This window comes from Phocoena sinus, chromosome 11, assembly GCF_008692025.1.
Source record: "Phocoena sinus isolate mPhoSin1 chromosome 11, mPhoSin1.pri, whole genome shotgun sequence".
Classification (NCBI taxonomy): Eukaryota; Metazoa; Chordata; class Mammalia; order Artiodactyla; family Phocoenidae; genus Phocoena; species Phocoena sinus.
The window spans coordinates 32,436,095-32,456,375 of NC_045773.1; the positions used below are offsets into that span (position 1 = coordinate 32,436,095).

General features: G+C 44.8%; 1 protein-coding gene across 4 annotated transcripts in view; it reads left to right on the plus strand.

Annotated features, from left to right (window-relative positions):
- The window catches only part of ARHGEF3 (Rho guanine nucleotide exchange factor 3), a 310,939-nt gene that overhangs the window by 235,913 nt on the left and 54,745 nt on the right, over positions 1-20,281 (plus strand). The window contains exon 1 of one of the 4 annotated variants that reach the window (XM_032649432.1): positions 6,714-6,968. The exons of the other annotated variants lie outside the window; for them this stretch is intronic. Within the exon in view, the coding sequence (XP_032505323.1) occupies positions 6,873-6,968 (96 nt within the window). The 5' untranslated portion in view covers positions 6,714-6,872. Of the gene's footprint in view, positions 1-6,713; positions 6,969-20,281 lie in introns of those variants that run through there. 4 annotated transcript variants of the gene reach the window in all.

Consider the following 20,281-nt stretch of genomic DNA (forward strand, 5'->3'; position numbering starts at 1 on the left):
GGCCAGAAGATATGAATAGTGCTATATTTCATTGTTTTGCACATTTCCCCCACCTTTTAACGTCTCTGGAATTGGGATGTATCTTACAATTGATCACGTGTTATAACTTAATTGGCAACATTTTTTTCTTTCTTGGTTGTACATAAAAATAATAGCACATATTACAGTCTTTGGCATCTTAGGTTTGATGAAATATGGCACTTTGATTGCTGAGTTTGTAGTTGATGGAAGAGAAAACACCTCCACTATCCAAAGCTAATTTTACACATTTTAGATTCCAGTTTCTCCATGCAGTGGTTAGTATAAAAACCCTACATGATGCATACATTAGCTATAGTCTGAAGGGAATAAATAGTTTCAGAGTATAACAAATTTATTAAATTTTGGTCCAAAAATATGAAATACTCTCAAACAAATGCAGACTCCCCATAAAGTTCAAAGTGTACAGAAGGTTCTAAAGGTTGGCTCAAATTCTGTAAGCAAAGCAAGCCTGCTGATAGTAATCAGCTCAAATTGGAGAAAGTCAGGATTCTTATTGCAAAATCTTCAGTGAAGACAGGTTTCTGATTGCACAGGCTATGCTATGTATCAAAAACACAGTAAACTGTACACTTTGGGGGTTTTATTTCATCACTGAGTTTGCATTTCTGCCCCCCAAAACAATTAAATATGGTGGTAAAGTTTGTCCTGGGATAAACCAAGCTTTGAAACATTTCTTCCCCCTCCCCAAGTTCTTCTTAAAGTATTATCTGTCATTGCAACTTTCATTTTCACTGGCCTTTTGAGGTACATTTTCATATCTGAAACAATTTAAGATGATATTCTGTCCCCCTCCCCACTTACTCCCATGTTCTTCTTTATTCTCTTGTCCTTTCATGCTTTATGAAATCTGTTATTCAGTTAAGGGTCAGGTATGGGCATGAAGGAAAGATTTTAGGCATGTCAATATTCTGAGGCTTCTTGGCACTCAAGCATTTTTTTCGTTGCTCCACTATGCTTAAACTGACATTTGACATCAATCAGTGATCAAGGTCTAAAGCGAAAATATTCTTGAGGTCAAAACCAACAGATTGTCCTGGCTCTGATGCCATATTTCAGCTCTACCCTTTAATGCATGGTTTCTCAACTGTGGCATTATAAGCATTTTGGACCTGTTAATTCTTTGGTGTGGGGGGCTGTCCTGTGCATTATAGGATGTTTACCAGGATCCTGGCCCTCTACCTGTTAGATGCCACTAGCACCGTCCCCCGGTGACAATCAGAATGTCTAGACATTGCCAAATGTCACCTAGGGGACAAAATCGCCCCCAGTTGGGAATCACTGCTATAATGATTGTACCTGTCTGTGGTATATCAGGGCATGACACATATCATTCTTTGTATTTAAACATAAAATCTTGATTGTTTTTGGATTATAGCTAATAAGTCACAGGATTAGCTCAATACTGGGAGAAAGAGATGCTATCACCTAACTGGTTTTTCAGACTTGTTTCAGAAAATGAGATCTATAAGAGAAGGCAAGAATGAAGTCTTCCAGCTTTAGAAGATCCAGGTATATATTTTCATAAATCTAACCTGGAGCCAGTGGACATCTCCCCAGGCAGAGGGAGAGTTTTAGATGATTTTAGGTATTGTCAGTGCTTTATTTGTGCCATTTTTACCTGTCTGGCAGTAAACCACAGTCCTGATCTCTCAGAATTCACTACCAGAACTTCTTCAGGCTTTTAACTCCCCTCTCCCATCAAGATTGAAGTTGCAGAGAGGAAAGGGAGCTTGGTCATTAGCTGGGAATGTCACCTAAATAGAAGGGGAGGGGAGGGGGGTTAGTACACACATGTCCAACATGTACCTACACGACCATGTCAGATTAGCAGGGGTAGACAAGATAGCTCCACATGCCAGGGAAGCAGATGGAGGTGCATTGTGTTTGAAGTCTAGGCTTTAGGGCATCAACTACTGTCACTTGCACTCCTTCTGCAAATACATACCTCACAGCAGAGGTTACAGGTGAAAGGCCATATTTTAAACTCAACCATATTTCTCGAGCAGGTGCACCTCACACACCTTTCTGGCAGAGAGATTCAGGAATGGGTGGAGATACTAAGTATATTGCTGTCAGAACAAAGCATTGTCCCGTTGGCTGAGAAGACTGTCACAACCACTTTGATTTCTGAAGTTTTAGCCTCATGCTGGGCCTGTTCTGCTCACAGCCATGGCAGTGGGATTGGATGGTCTCCCAGTCGTGCCTGGCAGTCTGTCTAAAACGAGCTAACAGCCCCAGCTAGGCTTGTGGGTGGAAGCCCACCACTTCATCAGCAGCACAAATGAGCCCTGCTCAGCCCAGGCGAGAACACAGGCTCTGCTCTTGGCACTGTTCCTGGAAATGCAGAACAGGCTTCTTTATTCCAGTCTCCAGGCTTCTGGCTAGCGAGAAACACTGCCCGGCTCTGAAGCGTTTTATAGGATCATAACGAGTTGTGCCGAAGGCGAGTTCTGAAAGGCACTTTGTGCCATTGCTTTGAGTGAAGCTGACTGTTAGGGCAGTGTTGTTCTTAAGCCCATAAACACACAGACAGGCAGGATGGGGAATGCTGGGCTCCTGGGGCTGCTCAGCTCGGCAGCATTGCAGAGTTGGACTAACTTCTCTCCACTCTGATACCAGCTTCAGGGCTGTGCTTGGGAGCCCTCCTGTAGAGCAGCCTGCTTTCTTTTTTTTTTTAACATCTTTATTGGGGTCTAATTGCTTTACAATGGTGTGTTAGTTTCTGCTTTATAACAAAGTGAATCAGTTATACATATAAATATGTTCCCATATCTCTTCCCTCTTGTGTCTCCCTCCCTCCCACCCTCCCTATCCCACCCCTCCAGGCGGTCACAAAGCACCCAGTCGATATCCCTGTGCCATGTGGCTGCTTCCCACTAGCTATCTACCTTACGTTTGTTAGTGTATAAATGTCCATGCCTCTCTCTCGCCCTGTCACAGCTCACCCTTCCCCCTCCCCATATCCTCAAGTCCGTTCTCCAGTAGGTCTGTGTCTTTATTCCTGTCTTACCCCTAGGTTCTTCATGACATTTTTTTTTCTTAAATTCCATATATATGTGTTAGCATATGGTATTTGTCTTTCTCTTTCTGACTTCACTCTGTATGACAGACTCTAGGTCTATCCACCTCATTACAAATAGCTCAATTTCGTTTCTTTTTATGGCTGAGTAATATTCCATTGTATATATGTGCCACATCTTCTTTATCCATTCATCCAATGATGGACACTTAGGTTGTTTCCATCTCTGGGCTATTGTAAACAGAGCTGCAATGAACATTTTGGTACATGACTCTTTTTGAATTATGGTTTTCTCAGGGTATATGCCGAGTAGTGGGATTGCTGGGTCATATGGTAGTTCTATTTGTAGTTTTTTAAGGAACCTCCATACTGTTCTCCATAGTGGCAAGCAGCCTGCTTTCTGACCAAGTCTTTGACCATAGACACCCCTGGTTGGAATCCTATGCAGATTGCCCAAATCTGCTAATGTTGGAGTAGCACATCACACACAAGGGAGGTTCTGAAAGTAGAAATTGCATGGAGTCAAAAATATCCTTGAAAATCCTTTAAATGTCTCAAGGACCACATACATGGCTTGTGTATACCCAAAATTGCAGGTTTCAGTTTACAGGCCTTATTGTATGAAAAATATATGTCTTTAAATATCAGAATCTTATTCACCGTGGTGAGACATTCAAGCTATGAGAGGCTTGGAAGCATCAGACCACCCAAAGGAACTCCAGATTCCCATCTTCCCTTTTGCACTCATTTGGGGCTTATGCTTTTTTTTTTTTTTTTTCCCAGCACAATTTAAGTTGTTACTGGCCATTAGCAATCTCTCTCTCCTCTTCCTCTTCCTCTCTCTCTGCCTAGCATACATACTGGGAAAGACATAAGTTTGCTGCACATATGTTGTGCCATGTATATTGACTGATTTTTATGGTTCCGTCTTTTGAAGAGGGGCAAAAAAATGTTTAAGAGCAAGTGGATATGGCAGCCTTTTCATCAACCGATATGACTCTTCTTTGCTGTACGATATTTGTACTTGAGGTTAAAGTTCCCTCTCTTCCATAGGGTTTATTTATTACTACACTGGACTTACATATGCCAGACTTCGTGCTTGGTCCGGAGAATCCTGCAGTGAGTAGCCTAGTCCCAGGGCTGGCATAGTTTACCAGGGTCACTCTCTTCTTCACCAAGTGCTGGATGTACACTTCCCAACCGGAGGTCAAGGCCGAGTGAGCTCCAACAGGGATCAAAGCCCATCCATGAAGGGACTGTTACTGGCCAGAGCCGCCTAATTGGGGTGGTGGGCCTGTGGGGGCCCGAGGAGCGGGCGGAGGCAGGGAATGAGGGGCAAGCTCCAGGTGCTTCAGCTCAAATCCTTGGCAGCCAGAGGAGCCCTGTGTGAGGCCTTTGGTGGCAAAGTTAATCAGGGGCTGCTTTGGTTGGTTGCCCTTGGAGGTGGGATTCCCCTCACTCCCCACCGCAAGCTTGGCCAGACTCGCAGTGAGCATCTGTGTAAGCTCTCCATCAGCACAGTTCAGGCTAAAAGGACAAAGTTGTGTTCAGGAATACAGGTAGGAAAAAAACAAGTGGTCCTGAGCCACTCTTTCCCACCCCAAACCTCTTTTTCAGCTACTTCCTTCCCACTGCTTTAGGGTGTATATTTGAGGAAAAAAATTCAGGTGCTGTCTTCAGTGCCAGCTGGAACTCACTCATTCAGGAGCTTCCTTTACATGGTTGACAAAAGTGAGGCTGGCAGAACTGGACCAGATTCTCTCTGCTTCTGAAGGCAGTTTGTCCACACTAGCTGGGCAGGAAAGCCGGCGAATTTAGTGCCGGCGTGTGGGTTTTCATCCTCAAGGCAGGGATGAAAGGGCTGTGTATCATGAGGTTTCCTGCCTGGAAAGTAGGAACTGCTGGATTCTGGCCTCGGCTGGAGCAGAGAACACTGAAACAGAGACTAGATATTTCCATTCCCACTACCTCCTACATACCTAAGAAGTCAAAAGGAAAGACATCATCTCCCTAGACCCCCACCTGCTGTGGCCATGACTTTGACAGGAGGGGGAAAAAATTCAACACTGCACTCTACAAAATAACTTTTGAGATAATGCTCATTTTAATATTTTAAAAATTAATTTCTAATTTCCCAACACATGGATATGTTTTTCATGTAAAATATTTAAGAACATATTAGCTATAATATGAAGGCTCCTTTGTCCACTACTTTTAATTCCCTTGGAACTGATTGCCTCCTTTCAGCCCTGCAAAAACTTGCTGTGGATCCTTCCAGATGGTTTTCAATGGTATTTACCTACATTTCTCTATAGAAAATACAGAGAAATTTGTAGATGTGGGTTTTTTCTTAACACAAACGGGAAAATATATGGTATTCTTTTTTAAAATTATTTATTTATTTATTTATGGCTGCATTGGGTTTTCTTTGCTGCACGCAGACTTTTCTCTAGTTGCGGCGAGCGGGGGCTACTCTTCGTTGTGGTGCGCAGGCTTCTCATTGCGGTGGCTTCTCTTGTGTGGAGCATGGGCCGCAGGTGCACAGGCTTCCATAGTTGTGGCACGCGGGCTCAGTAGTTGTGGCTCACGGGCTCTAGAGTGCAGGCTCAGTAGTTGTGGTGCACGGGCTTAGTTGCTCTGCGGCATGTGGGATCTTCCCGGACCAGGACTCGAACCCATGTCTCCTGCATTGGCAGGCGGATTCTTAACCACTGCACCACCAGGGAAGCCCTATGGTATCCATTTGTAGATGTGATTTTTTTTTAACACAAATGGTATTATACTGTGCTTACTCTGCAATTATTTTTTAACTGAACCTAATACATTTGAGATCTTTCCATGCCACACCCACAGACCCATCTTCTTTTTGACTGCAGCTGCGTGGTGTTCCATAGTGATAAGAATTTACCTAAGCACTCCCCGTTGGTGGATATTACAGTTGTTTCCAACTTGGGTTTGTTTTTTACTGTTCCAGACAGGGCTGCGGGGAATGAATGATCTTATAATTGCCTATTGGGCATTTGCAATGTGTTTCTGCAGTAAGGCGTGGTAGTGCCGGCTCATCACTGCACAGCTTTATCTTGACAACCCCTGTCAGATTCCTCTTCTAAGTGGCAGGCAGCCTCTTCATACTTAAAAATGGGTGTAGAAGCGCTTCCCTGGTGGCGCAGTGGTTGAGAGTCCGCCTGCCGATGCAGGGGACGCGGGTTCGTGCCCCGGCCCGCGAGGATCCCACATGCGTGAGCGGCTGGGCCCGTGAGCCATGGTTTAAAAAAAAATGTATGGGGAGAGACTGGCTAGGAATAAGGCAAGACAGAATACTGCTTCTTCATGTGGGTTTTTAAAACTCTTACTTTCCCTCAAGGACGCTTGCCTCCGCCCGGCTTCGCCCGAAGCTCCGTTCTACCCGCCGCCTCTTCCACCCCAAGTGTGCCGCGGAGCCCAACTGGAGCTGCCACTGGGCTGGGTGGCCCCGAGCCGAGGGCCCGCGGGAGGAAGGGTCCAGCCGCCGTATACCGCCGCGGCTCGGGAGGGGGCTTCAGCGAGGCGGCACCTGGGAGCTCCCTGGAGCTCCCTGCAGGGCCCCGCCCACTCCCCCAGCCTAGACGGGCGGGCGGGCTCGGTCTAAGCCCCGCCCCCTTTTAGCCGGAGCGTCAGAGTCAGGCCGAGCTAGGCTAGAAGCCGGCTGTCAGTCTCCGTGTAGCCGCTGCAGCCGCCCGGCACCGTGGAGCTGGGACCCCCTTTCGCCTGGGAGTTTTGTGGTCGCATCGGGTCAGCGGTGACATCCCAACGGGCAGGCCCGGCAGCTGCCATGGTAGCCAAGGATTACCCCTTCTACCTCACGGTCAAGAGAGCGAACTGCAGCTTGGAAGTACCCCCGGCCAGCAGTCCAGCCAAGGACTCCGAGGTAGGGCCTCCACCTGGACCTTTCCGGGTCCGTCTTTCTCTCCGTCTCTTACTCTCTCTGCTCCCTCCCTGTGTCACTGTCTCTCTGTTTCCATCTCTCACTCTGTGCATTCCTCTTCCTCTCTCTCCATCTCTCATACACTCTTTCTGTCTCTCTGTCTCCCTGTCTCCATCTCTAACTCTGTCTCTGTCTCTCTGCCTCCCTTCCACCCCCTCTATGGATCAAGAGAGCGCCACCTCCTCTGTCCCCATCTCTCTTCCTCCCAGCCTGAGGGCAGCAGCCTCTTTGCCCCTGCCTCTCTTTTGCGTCCTGCAGGGCTCTCAGACTGTCGATCCACTCCGAAGAGGGACTTACTGCATCAATGGGCTTGGTCGTCAGGGAAAAGCTACCCTTTTTTTTAAAAAATAAATTTACTTATTTTATTTATTTTATTTTTGGCTGCATTGGGTCTTTGTTGCTGCGAGTGGTCTTTCTGTAGTTGAGGCGAGCAGGGACTGCTCTTCCTTCCGGTGTGCAGGCTTCTCATTGCAGTGGCTTCTCTTGTTGGGGAGCTCAGGCTCTAGGCGCGCGGGCCTCGGTAGTTGTGGCACGCGGGTTCGGTAGTTGTGGATCGCAGACTCCAGAGCGCAGGCTCAGTAGTTGTGGTGCACAGGCTTAGCTGCTTCGAAGCATGTGGGATCTTCCTGGACCAGGACTCAAATCCCTATCCCCTGCATTGGCAGGAGGATTCTTAACCACTGCGCCACCATGGAAGTCCAGGGAAAAGTTACCCTTTAAGCACAGGTTTCCTCTTGCAGAGGTTGACCAGGCAGGGGGACATTCTTGTGGACCCCTCAGGACATCTCATCTGTCAGGCTTGGACTTGCAGCTGTTTGGCAGCAAAGACGGGTCACCGCACCTCTGCTTGTCATCTGTGGCCAGTGGGTGTCATTCAGTTGGGTGTCTGGGAGCTGAATGAGTACTATGAGTGTCTCCCACATGGATTCTTAAAATGAATTAAACTCCTCCGGGCAGTGGGAAGCCCTCTTGGAACATTGAAAACATTTTCTGGTAACTTTCCTGTGCCTTGAGAGTAATGTGAGGGAATCCTCCTGGCTTGTGTTTAGTCTGCCTTTTCCTCCTGTGTGTTATAGCTCTGGCAAAGAGCTCACTGGCCTTAAAGGTTGGGTTCAGGTGGAGGAGAAAGCGTCCCTCTCTTTCGTTGAGGATCTTGGGGAATACGGTTGCTTTCGTCAGACTGCACCTTTGCTGTGGCTAAGCTGTAGTGGAACCCACAGGACCCAGGTCATCATTTCCGCTGGTGTGTATCTGGGAGATCTCCTCTCTCCCCCACCACGACCAAGAAAGTCTGGAGGCAAGTGTGCATCCGGCCTTGTCACAGTACTCTTGGGGGTCCACCCACCTGCCACCCTTGGGTCTGCTCAGCTATGTGCTCTTGGTTCACTGAATTATGTATATTCGGGAGGACAGCATCAAAGATTCATTGCCTCTAACAAGAGCTGCTCCAAGCTGACAGGACTCCAGACAGTCTCAGGTTGTAATCAGCTTTCTGTAAGTTGAGTGCAAACTAACTTCTCACCCCCATCCCCATCCCACACCTCAATTCAGTTGTGTATTTTCACAAAGCGTTTTTGTTCCCAGTGGCTGTGGAAGTGTGATGGCCTTAGTGGTGTTTGGACTCTTATTTAAGTTTTGACAGGACAGTACCTGCATAGAATTCAGGTTGTTCAGGCTTGGAATGGATATATGATTTTTCAGTGGGAACTTCATAATTTAATGAATGTGGGAGCAGTGAAGCTAGTGTCCCCTCAGACTCCTTTTGGAAGGAAACGAAGCATAACCTAGCTTAATGAATAAATTGAATTGGGTCAAAGAAAAGAATACTGAGAATAGCTCTGGACTCTAACTAGTCCCTTCCTGTTGTCACTTAGTCCTGTATTTTTGTGTAGTTTGGCTAAAGGCTTAGGTATAAAACCCATCTGCTTAATCTTTTCTTATTCTTGTTCTTAGAACATAAATATATCTGTATATCACAAATGTGGTAAGAAAAATGTATCACCAGATGTCAGATATCAATTTTCTTCATGGTAGCTGAATCCAGATTTAAAAATGTGACTTACTTTCCTTTCATGGGGAGGTTCTGGTGTGAGAGTAAGGGTGGGAGAGGAACAGTTTCCAAAATAGTTGGTAAATATTTTTCAGGTATCACTATTTAGGATTTGTTTTCCCTAGTGTTTAAATCAGAGTAGGAATATCTCTTTTGCTCTATACTCCTCGAATCAGAGGGGTCCAGTCCAGTACATCTCCTAGCTTCATTAATTTGGCCTTTCGATTCCTGATAATGGCGATAGGCAGAGTTGGAAAAAGAAACAAGTGATTTGGGGGCTCGTTTTGTGTTTCGTTACCAGTTCAAAAGACAGCCAGCCCTTGTAGGCCTCACTTCTCCATCAGCAGTTAACTAAAATCATATTTTCTACCAGCAGGTGTCGTTAGCATTTGTAAGTGTTTAAAAAACAGCATACACTAGTTGGCCTTTTGAAAAACATGATTATATACTTGTTTATAAGCGAGGCATCAACGGTGAATTCCTATGAGAGTAGTTTTTTAAGATCATTTTCCTTGCAGAAAGAATGTGGTTATGCTAAAAAGAAGGATTGGCCTATCCAAAGTCCTTTTTGACCTTCAAAGGTAGTTGAAGCAAAGCACCTGTGCCCTTTAACTCATAATGGCTGTTCCTTTAGAATTTGCTATGAGGAGGACAGTGGGCACAGCACTGCATGGGCAAGTGCCTTCTAGCATTTGTTCCTGTCCCTGCAGCAAGCGTGCAGGGCAAGACTCGTGGGGAAGGGGCGGGTGTCGCTGATGTGCATTTGATGCCATACACTTGAGCAAAAATGTACAACAATAAACATTCTTTTGAAAGCACATCATAACAAAATTTCTACTTGGGATTTAAATGATTTGTAAATTTTTAAATCTCAATGATAGTTTTCAGTGATAGAAAAAAATGATATATTTTAATTTTTTATTTTCTTTAAATTATCTTTTAAATATTAAAATTATTCTACATGGATTATGACATTAATACAATAAGGCTCCTTAATGTAGTATTTCTTATGACACAGGTATATGAGTTGGGTTGCAGATGTTTAATTTTGATGCCATAACCAGCTAGATCCTTCTAGCTCTAATCATTAACTACAAAATCTAAGGAGCTTAGTTCATGTTAGTCCATAGCACTAGACTTTCACAGAGAAACATAGTATCATGTGGACATCATTAAGCTTGTTTCTTCTGATTCATTGATGCAGCTTTGCTCAGCTGATCTCTTTTTATATTTATTGGGTGCTTACTATTCATGCCAGGAGGAACTGCTTCTTCTAGGCGTATTATGTGCTCTGAACACCTGATCAAGTCACTCAAAGAAAAGCTGTTAGTGCTAACGAATTACACTGATTCCAAGTTAAAAGTCACTATTTTCCCATGGTGAGTTTGCTTTTATAAAAAGAAGGCTCAGAGGCTTCCCTGGTGGCGCAGTGGTTAAGAATCCACCTGCCCAATGCAGGGGACACGGGTTCAAGCCCTGATCCGGGAAGAATCCCACATGCCGCGGAGCAACTAAACCCATGCGTCACAACTACTTGAGCCTGTGCTCTAGAGCATGCGAGCCACAACTACTGAGTCTGCGTGCCCTAACTACTGAAGCCCATGCACCTAGAGCCCGTGCTCCGCAGCAAGAGAAGCCACTGCAATGAGAAAGCCGGCACTACAACAAGAGTAGCCCTGCTTGCCATGACTAGAGAATGCCTGCGCATAGCAACGAACACCCGATGCAGCCAAAAAATAAATAAATCTATTTTAAAAAAAAAAAAGAAGAAGAAGAAGGATCAAATGAGTGTATATGTTGGCTAAGGATGCTGGAGCCTTGTGAGAAGGTTTTAAGAGTTTGGGGGTCCATTTAATGAAAACACAAAGTGGTGATTCTTTTATTTCTAAGAATTTCTAAGAATTTTTGGACAATTTGATGGACAGCTTACTTTTGGTTTTAGATTCACTATCTCAGATGTGGTCAAGATTAGGCCAGATTTAGTTAGTGGTATTTGTAGTCATTGCCTTTGTCTCTCTTGTATATGTCTCTGACATGTCTTTGTATATGTTTCTAACTTTGACTCAGCCAGTAGCCTTATGTGGAAACTTGGAATGGACCTAAAAATGATGGAATTGTTTTTCTAAGTACCACATCTAGTGTCTCACTTGAGAACCCAACAATGTTGTAAGGTTAACATAAAGCATGTATTATTCTCCCCACTTTATGAATAAGGATACTGAGGGAAATGACTTGCAGAAGGCCACTAAGAAAATCAGCAGCTGAGCCACGACCCAATGCCAGGTTTCCTGGTGGATTTAGTCTGGTGTTTAATACCAGTGTACCTTGTGGCATCTAAGGATGTTTACCTCTGTGAAGAAAAGGTGGGGGGGTATATGCAAAACAACAGACAAGTAAAATGCTTTTAAGATATTTCTTCTAAATATGTAATCGTGAGCACTTTGTTAACTGAGGAGGTACCTTTCAAGCTTCAGTTCTAAAGGGCAAGGTGAACTCTATGCCCTGCCATAGTTTATGCCCCAGTCAGTCCACACGTGTATTTGAAATATATGCACCTGGAGCTGTGTTCGTTACATACCAGCTGGAGAGCTAAAGGGGTCAGCTGGTTTCTAGTAATTTATACATTTCTTGGAATTTGTATCATATAGTGTTGAACTGACCATATATACAATCAACTACATGGAAATAGTTCTGAGGAGTTATTGAAGTTAGAATCTTGGGGTTTCATCAGGTGTTTAAATAGACTCCCTGAATCATGTGGCTTCAGATGTTGCTGGATGGGGAGCCACATGGATGGTAGAGGGCTGTCACTTGCTGATAGGATCTGAATATCTGGTTCTGAGGCTTGTTCAGTTGGATCAGTATCTTGGGCTCTTGGTCCTCCAGGATGCACATGAACTAGGAATAGGTTTATTAGAGAAAAGTATGTTGACATGTGTACATTTGAGGCTGTCAGGGCATCACCTCTGGAATGAGACTGCCCAGGTCCCAATGCCATCTCCAACTACCTGCTAGTGATATATATAGCCTTGGACAATCTACTGTGCTTTTCTCTAAGCCCCAGTTTCCTCAGTGGTACAATGGGCATGACGGTGGCTCTCCCATAATGAGATGATTCATGTACAGTGATTAGCACGTAGTGAGTGCTCAGTAAATATCATCATCATCAAGACCTCTGTGTCTCAAAAAGATTCCTAAAACAATTTTAAGAAATATGATCACCGTCCTAATTCCCTGAAGGCTGTTTATGCACATCAGTTGCAACAGAGGCCTTACTCTAAGTCCCCTAATCATCCTTATAGTAATCCTTTGAGGTTGGTATAGCTGCCCTTTATTGTAGAAGAAACAGGCTCAGAGCTGGCTAGTGGCCTCTCCAGGATGGCTGAGCCAGTAGATGGAGGAGCCAGTATTCACATCCCAGTCTAACCCTGAAGTCCTGTACTTTCCCAACCACATCACGTTGCCCCCTAAATGACTAAATCACTGGTCTCCTCCACCACATAACACGTGAGGGTGAACCGCCTGCTGGAGAAAATTGCCTCATGGTCAAAGACCCATTTTTCCTGAGTGTCTGGATAGGAGACCCCACCATTAGCGCTGTAGCAGCCACTTCACAGAATGGCTGTGTACCCACAGCAGTGAGGTTTGCCAAGCCTTGTTTGGGATGGCTCTGGTAACTTCCGTCTTGTGTTTCTCAAGACCAAGCAGCTGGTTCTTGGCAGAATTCCGCCCTAGCTCAGCGTCTATGGAGGTGACCCGTTAGTTCTGTGATTAGTCACCTGGCTTATCTACGTTAACCACCAGCCTTCCACATAAACCAGTAACTGGAAGCCCCTGCTGCCATCTGGATATTTGCAAATTGTGTCATTTTCTCAAGACACTCTGTGATTGCCTATAAAATCCTGGACTGGTGCCACTGTTTTCTTAACTGAATTAAAATAAATTACTGATCATATCCTAATTTTGCAAAGTCCTATGTACATGTAATCGTTACTAATGGTGTGTGCGTATCTGGAAGGGCTCCTTCATTTGTGATGTGTGCACGCAGTTGCCTTCCATAATTTGTCAGCTCTGGTAATGGGTACAGGTCTCACATAAAATGTGGAAATGGCTGTGATTGTATGGCCGTTTATCCTCGTTGCATTGGCTCATGGACTATCAGGACTACAGGCCAGTGGTTTCTAACGCCTTCCGTCTCTTATGACTTGACACCAGTTGTTAGCTGGGAAGAGGCTATGGCACAAATTAATCAAGAAAGGCTTCCAGGGCTTCCCTGGTGGTGCAGTGGTTGAGAGTCCGCCTGCCGATGCAGGGGACACGGGTTCGTGCCCCGGTCCGGGAAGATCCTGCATGCCGCAGAGCGGCTGGGCCCGTGAGCCATGGCCGCTGAGCCTGCGCGTCCGGAGCCTGTTGCTCCACAACGGGAGAGGCCACAACAGTAAGAGGCCCGCATAACGCAAAAAAAAAAAAAAAAGGAAAGGCTTCCAAACCTTTGGCTGGAAAATGAGCGGGTCTTTTTAAGTCTAGAAACACTTGTGACTGGACCTTCTGTGTTTGGGCCATTGTGTCCTTTTGCAAGAAGGCAGCTGATTATTAGTAAATTAATTGGAGCTGAACCAGAAACCTTAACAGTAAGTTCACTAGACTTTTTTTTTTTTTTTCTTTTTCTGGCTCTTAAGATGAGGAGGAAAGGAGTAGCAAAACAGACTTTTTTCCGGGGATTTATGAAACAAACAAACAAAACTAGCCTCCAGGAAATGACCCAGGGTCATTGCGTTAGAGAACCTGAGTGGGAAAGGCGTATTGAGAACATGAAGCCCAGTTCTTGTCCGCTGCTGGATCCATTTGATCTCGGCTTAAACACTTCCAAGAACCTTCTAAGTCTGTACATTCCATCCTTGTTCAGTGTAGATCATGAGAAAATCCTTTCTTAATTGTAATGTTGCTTTATCGAGGTGAATATTATACAATGACACTTCCTCATGTGTTATCTCCTTGAGTATTTGAAAACTCTCTCCCTACCATCTTCTCCTACTCCTTGCGTGTGTGCTTGCACGCGCACAGGCATGCACTCACACCACACTCTTCCACCAGGTGCTTGTCTTCTCCTGGCTAGATGTCCTGGTTCCTCTAACTTTTCCAAATGGGACATAATGTCCAGTCTCTTTCTCTTTCTTGCATATTTCCATCGGACATCCTCAGTGTCCTCTTGAGTGTTGATCAGCCTAAAGACACTGTATGATGCTGTATCAACAAACAAGATTTCTTTTATGTTTAATGTGCTTCCTTAGACAAGAGAAGTAGACTAATACATTGAAAAAATTTTTGAAATAGAGGTGACAGACTAAAGATTAATCTTTGTCATATGAATATACAGATATAAAAGAACACTCCAAGATGTCCACTGACAAATGGGCCAAAAGACAATAATAGGCAGTTCATACACAAGGAACTATGAAAGTAACATGTTTTAAAAGTTCACTCTAATAGAAATTATAGAAATGGAAAAGGCAAATAATTGTAAGATGATATTTTCATGCCTAATTGATGTCACAAGTAAGTTTTAAAGACACGGTAAACCCAAAGCTGGGGATGTTGAAGAGAAATAATTACTTCTGTGTGGAATGAGGGGATTGCCAGTTGCATATTAAAAGACAAAAATGGTTCAAAGCTTCGCACCAGTATTCCAGTCTTGAGGAATAAAGCTATGTGTCCAAAGTTGTTCATAATGACATTATTTTGCAATAATGTTTATACGTTTTTATTAGGTTTCAAAGTACTTTATATTCTTTGCCTCACCTGAGTATAATTATCCTCATTTTTAAAGATAAGGATACCAGGAGTCAGAGAGGTGCAGTGATTTTCCCAGGATCACACAGCCGGGAATTGGCAGAGCTAAAAGCTTGAAGTCTGATTCCAATCTAGCGTCTTTCCTACTTTTTATAACAGCCAGAAGAGCCACAACCCCTGACTATAATGAGGGAATGGCTCCATGTACCGTGGGCCTCTGGCCCAGGTGTCAATGACATCATTGAGCCGTTACACACTAGCAGACAGAAAATACCCTAATGTTCCTGGAAAATAAAGAGCGGAAAGTTTGAGGCTACATTAATACATGACTGTAACCAATTTAACTATATATGTATGCACATGGGATCTAGAGAAGTGGGGGAAGGGCTGCTTCAATCAGAGCATCCCCCTTCTTTTGTCATTGTGATCACTATAGCAAGGCCCCACTCAGTGTTCAAATAACATCAATTATTTCATAGGCATTCTCTCCTTTAAATCTTGCACAGCTTTGGGACCTGTGCAAGGCAAGGGACTGTCTCTTTTGTCTGTCAACTGAGGAAACAGATTCAGAGAGATAAGAGGCAGGGGACCGAAATGTTGGTCCCTCCTTGACTAGCCTTGACCTCTTGCAACACCAGAATATTGGCTTAAGCCAGCCGTGTTCCTGAGTGAGGTCGTTTGTAAGCAGCACTATTTGGGGAGTGTTCAAAGTGAACCCCATTAAACTTGCCTGAACACTGCATGCAGTGACCTCAGCTGGGGGGCTAATGGACTAGTGGACCCTTCCCTTGGCCTGCACTCCTGCAGATCCAAGTGCAAGGCCTTACTTTATATTTGATGTGAGATCCCTGTTAGAATAAACAGAAAGCCCACAAAGAATGGATAGACACAAACTTCTGTACATGTAGATGACATCCCTTAAAATGATGTCTTTCTGAGCTCTGCAGATGTAATTTGCACCAGAGGTGATAATTAAACGGTAAAAACAGAGCCTTTCCCCCAGGGTACTGTTTCCGTAGATACCACTAGAGTTGGCAACCTGACTGAATTAAATAAAACAGAGAGCCTATGTCAGGACTTTGAAAAAAATAAAGTTAAATATTTATCAGGTGTCATACGTTGTCAGATTTGGAAGTTTGGAGTCTTGCTGGAGGAAGAAGCTGCAGAAGGAAAAAGGGAACCAGCCAGTGGGTAGAGAGAGATGGAGTTGGGCCTGATGGCCAAGGGGACTGAGTGATAAGGTCTCCCTCTGTGCTTTCTGGTCCTGACACAAGGCCAGTGCAAGCTCCCTCCTCAAGTGTGTTATCTTATATTGAAATGCTAACATTCCATAACCCCCAAGTGACACAAGCATGTCAAGAATGACCCCAGGCAAATACAGAGAAGATTATTAAAGGTCACTGGTGAAGACGAGTGTTCTTATTTTTGACTTCACAGAGGTGGGGGAGGGGTGTGGGTGGCCCATCTGTATCCTGTTAGGTTTTGGCAGCTTTGCTTCATTTTCTCACACCTCGTCAGCCATCCTCCTTGCTGGTTGGTGATTGGTGATTGGTGTGGTCTTGCAGAAGGGGTCTGACACCACTGTGAAGAAGGAAATAGACTGAAGAGGAAAAAATTGGTGGTAGCTCAAGTGTCAACCACAGACGCACAGTGAAGAGTCCTTGCCTTCCGCCTCAGCTGTTTGACGGAGGCTTTTCGGAGAACTTTGAAGGAGACAGCATCAGAAAAGACACCTGGTTTTCTCTCGTTAGTCCCTGAATGTTTTATTCCCAGGCTTTAACAGTTGAGAAGAGCGAGGCTTTGTTCTGGCTCAACATCAAGAAATCTTTGCTTTGGAGGCCTCTTAAATGCTCATCTGAATTTCTCTAGCAGCAACTGTTTCTAAGCTGGTTCTTAAAAGAGTTTCACTACTAGCTGGGGACAGGGCGCAAATAGGCTCAGCTTCTTGGAACCTCAGCGTCTTTGTTTCTGAATGAGTGGACTGGGTTAGATCTTTATTTCCCAGAAGATGGGTTTCTTACCACTTGTGGTAGCTCACATGATACAGGACAAGGTGACAGGGAAACAAGACACAAAATAATTTCGAATCACTTTCCCTTTCCAATTCTCTTCTGATCCTTCTCATTATGTCAAGGAGAAAGTCTCAGTTTGGAGCTAGTTTGTCTTTAATGCCTCTCTATCACTTGCTAATTTCCCTTTTTAACAAAGCACAGGCCTCAGGCAGGCAAGTGTCTCTAACAAAAATTTAACAATAGGGTTCATTTTTTTAAAGGTAGTTTCTATTTATGGCAGGTGATAGTGATTTTCTGTTTAAGGCAGTGGTAGAGTTTATTTTTGCAATAAGTTTACTCAAGTAAAAAATGAGTAACTTAAGGAAACATTATGTAATAGCTCAGAGGGTATGTACAGGGCAAAAGATTGGTGTGATGGTACCGAGAGTTTGGAAGCAGTGCATTAGGCGTGTTCTGAGGCCTTTCCAGGGTTAGCACTCTGCAACAAAAATTTCCAGGTTTGGCCACAGCCACTTACAGACCAGAAATTTGACCTTTGAGCATAGGACCCAGATTTCAGGTATTAAGATTTTTAAATAGATAAAAGCTGGCTTTAATGTGATGTAGAATACCTTTATGGACTAGTTGTTAGCCAATTAAAAAAAAACTGGATATCTGTTCTAAGAACAAAACTCTTTTTCTTTTCAAAACTTTAAAGTTCCAAAATTCCAGCTGAAATCATTTAACCCGTCTTCCTTTTCCCCTTCCCCCTGAGGGAAGGATTGAACAAGATTGCATTTTAATTTGGGGCAGCCATAGAGTGAAAGTAGTGATTAGAAACTTGGATTTAAGAATCAGACTGAGCTGAGTTTGAATCCCAAACTTGGCCACTTGTGAGCCAAGAGACCTTGGACCAGTGACTCATCCTCTGAGCCTCAGTTTCCTCATCTGTAAAATGAGAACTTCCAAGGGAATTGCGAAGATGAAACGGGCATGCAGAAGGCTTCCACAGAGCAAATGCTCCACAGACCATTAGCCTCAGCAGCATCTGTTTTGTTGCATGTCCATCAGTTGAGTGGAAGCTGTGGACGGACATCCCTGTCCAGTGGTCTGCTGCAAGGTCACCCCTTCCTTTTAGGAAACACCCACCCAGTTTCCAGGGATCCGAGTTGGCACTGGGCATTATTTTTTGAAAAACAAGATGTTCCAAGCACACTGGCAAGCTTCACATTTATTCCTGCCAGGTAGGATGAAAAAATTTAGTGTGGTTTTCTAGTGTTCCCATAATGACTTTCCCGCAGGGGGGTGGGGTATGAGCTCTGGGTAGAGAGGCTCCCTGCTCATGGGAGATGGGGAGTGTGTCATCATCCTCAAGGCCAGCTCCCACCTGACACGGATCATCCGGGAACCTTACCCACATTCCAACCGCAGACACAGACCCAGGGAAGGTGAGGAGGATTAGGTTGCTTTGGGAGTTCTTCATGCCATACTCATTAGCAGCACACTTTAATTATAAGTAGGTCCTTTGTTAGAAATGTGGGGAAACTCCATAGCGTGAGGGATACAAGTTGGTGAAGAGTTGGACAACTAAAAATGACTCCCAGTGCTCTTTGCTTGTTAGTAAATATTTGTGAAGACCAGACTCTACCTAGCTTTTTCTTTTTTTTCTGGGTTTAAAGAAGAGAAAGGCATGCTTTTGACCCTCAAGGAACTTTTCCTTGAGTTTGATGAGGTCATTCACAACATTAAAGTACAGGCAGTGATTGTCAATCAGCAGAAAGCTGGGTGGTGAATTGGCAACCTCATTGGGGGAGTTTGGCAGACTGGGAGGGGGTCATCCAATGAACCCCTGGTGCTGGATGCTAGCACACCAGTCCCCAGGCCTGCCCTTAACACTAGCATGGCACCTGTGCGCCTGGCTGGGCACTCTAAGATGCTGGGGGAGCACCCAAGAGGGGCTGCTGATTCCAGAAAGACAGGGCTTGAATGTCAAACCAACAGCTCCTACTTTTTCACTCCCTCCATCAGTCTCTTCTGCCTCTACAGTCTTTGATTTCTTCAGGGCTCCCCTCACCTGGCTTAGGAAATGAGCAGTGCTGTGGTTAACAACCCAGGCCTTGTAGCTTAGCAGCCTTGTGCTCAGTCCTGGCTCCATGACTCACTACCAGCTCGGTGACCTCAGGCAAAGCTCTTAACCCCTCTGAGCTTCAGTCGTCTGCATTGTGAAATGGGTATATTAATAGTACTGGCTTAATAGAAAGCAAGGAAATCATGCATAGAACACACTTTGGCACAGCCTGGCTCAAAATTGCCCTCAATATTATTACTGTTATGTTGTTTCTGTAAAAGGAACTTGCGTATCCAGGGAAGCCGGTATGGGGGTTGCCGGGAAAGCTTTCGAGTCAGATAGAGTTGAATTTGAATTTCAGCTCTGCCAATTAACTACTGGGTATGACTTGGGACAGATCACCTCACTTCTCTAAACGCCTGCTTCCTCTTCTATAAAATGGGGTGATGGGATTGCTATGTGGAATAGATGAGTGAGTGTATGTGTGTGCCAGCATCTGGCACCAGGTGACCCCATGGCTCGTGGTACCTCCTCCTCCCCGGCCAGAGGTCCCCCATTGCCTACATAGTGCTTCCTTCTCTTCTTTCTTTAAAAATAATTTTTATTGTTGTTTTCATTAATTCTCAGATATCTTTTTTTAATTGAGGTAACATTGGTTTACAACACTATAAAAGTTTCATGTGTACAACATTATATTTTGATTTCTGTATACACTACTTGACTTCTGTATACTCACCAACAAAAGTTTCATTTCCATCCATCACCATATAGCTCACCCCCTTTACCCATTTTGCAATCCCCCCACCCCCTTCCCCTCCTTCTCTTCTTGACAAAATCAGAAGAGAAGAATTACACCTGGGTCAGGTGTGGGATGACCAACTTCTCTGTTTCTAGAAAATTGCTGGAATCTGTGAGTAGGTAGGGGCCCTGGCAACATGTAGTTTATTTAGTAGCAATTCTGGAGGCTTTGTAGGGCCAGACGGCCCCTCGCCACCCCTCTGCACAGCCCTGCTTTGTAAATTCAGGAGCGACCCAGAACCCGTCTCCTAAACGGTGAGGCAGAAGGAGGGAGCGCCTGGCTGGTAAATGAGCCTCCCCAACCATCACTGGGGGTGCTTAGGGAGTTGGGGAAATCTTTGTCAGGTTAGACCCTCAGTAGTCTCCCAAAGGAGCCCTTCCCTCTATAGCTGGCCCGTGCTGGAAAACTCATGGGAACTTTGCCCCCTTCTGCCACAGGAGCACTTTACTTCAGGAATAAAGAACATTTTTCTTTTACCACAAAACTGCCTTTGTCTTTCCTGGAAACTTTTATTGGCACCCCTTACCACTGAGTCTCCAGTGGCAAAACCAAACAACC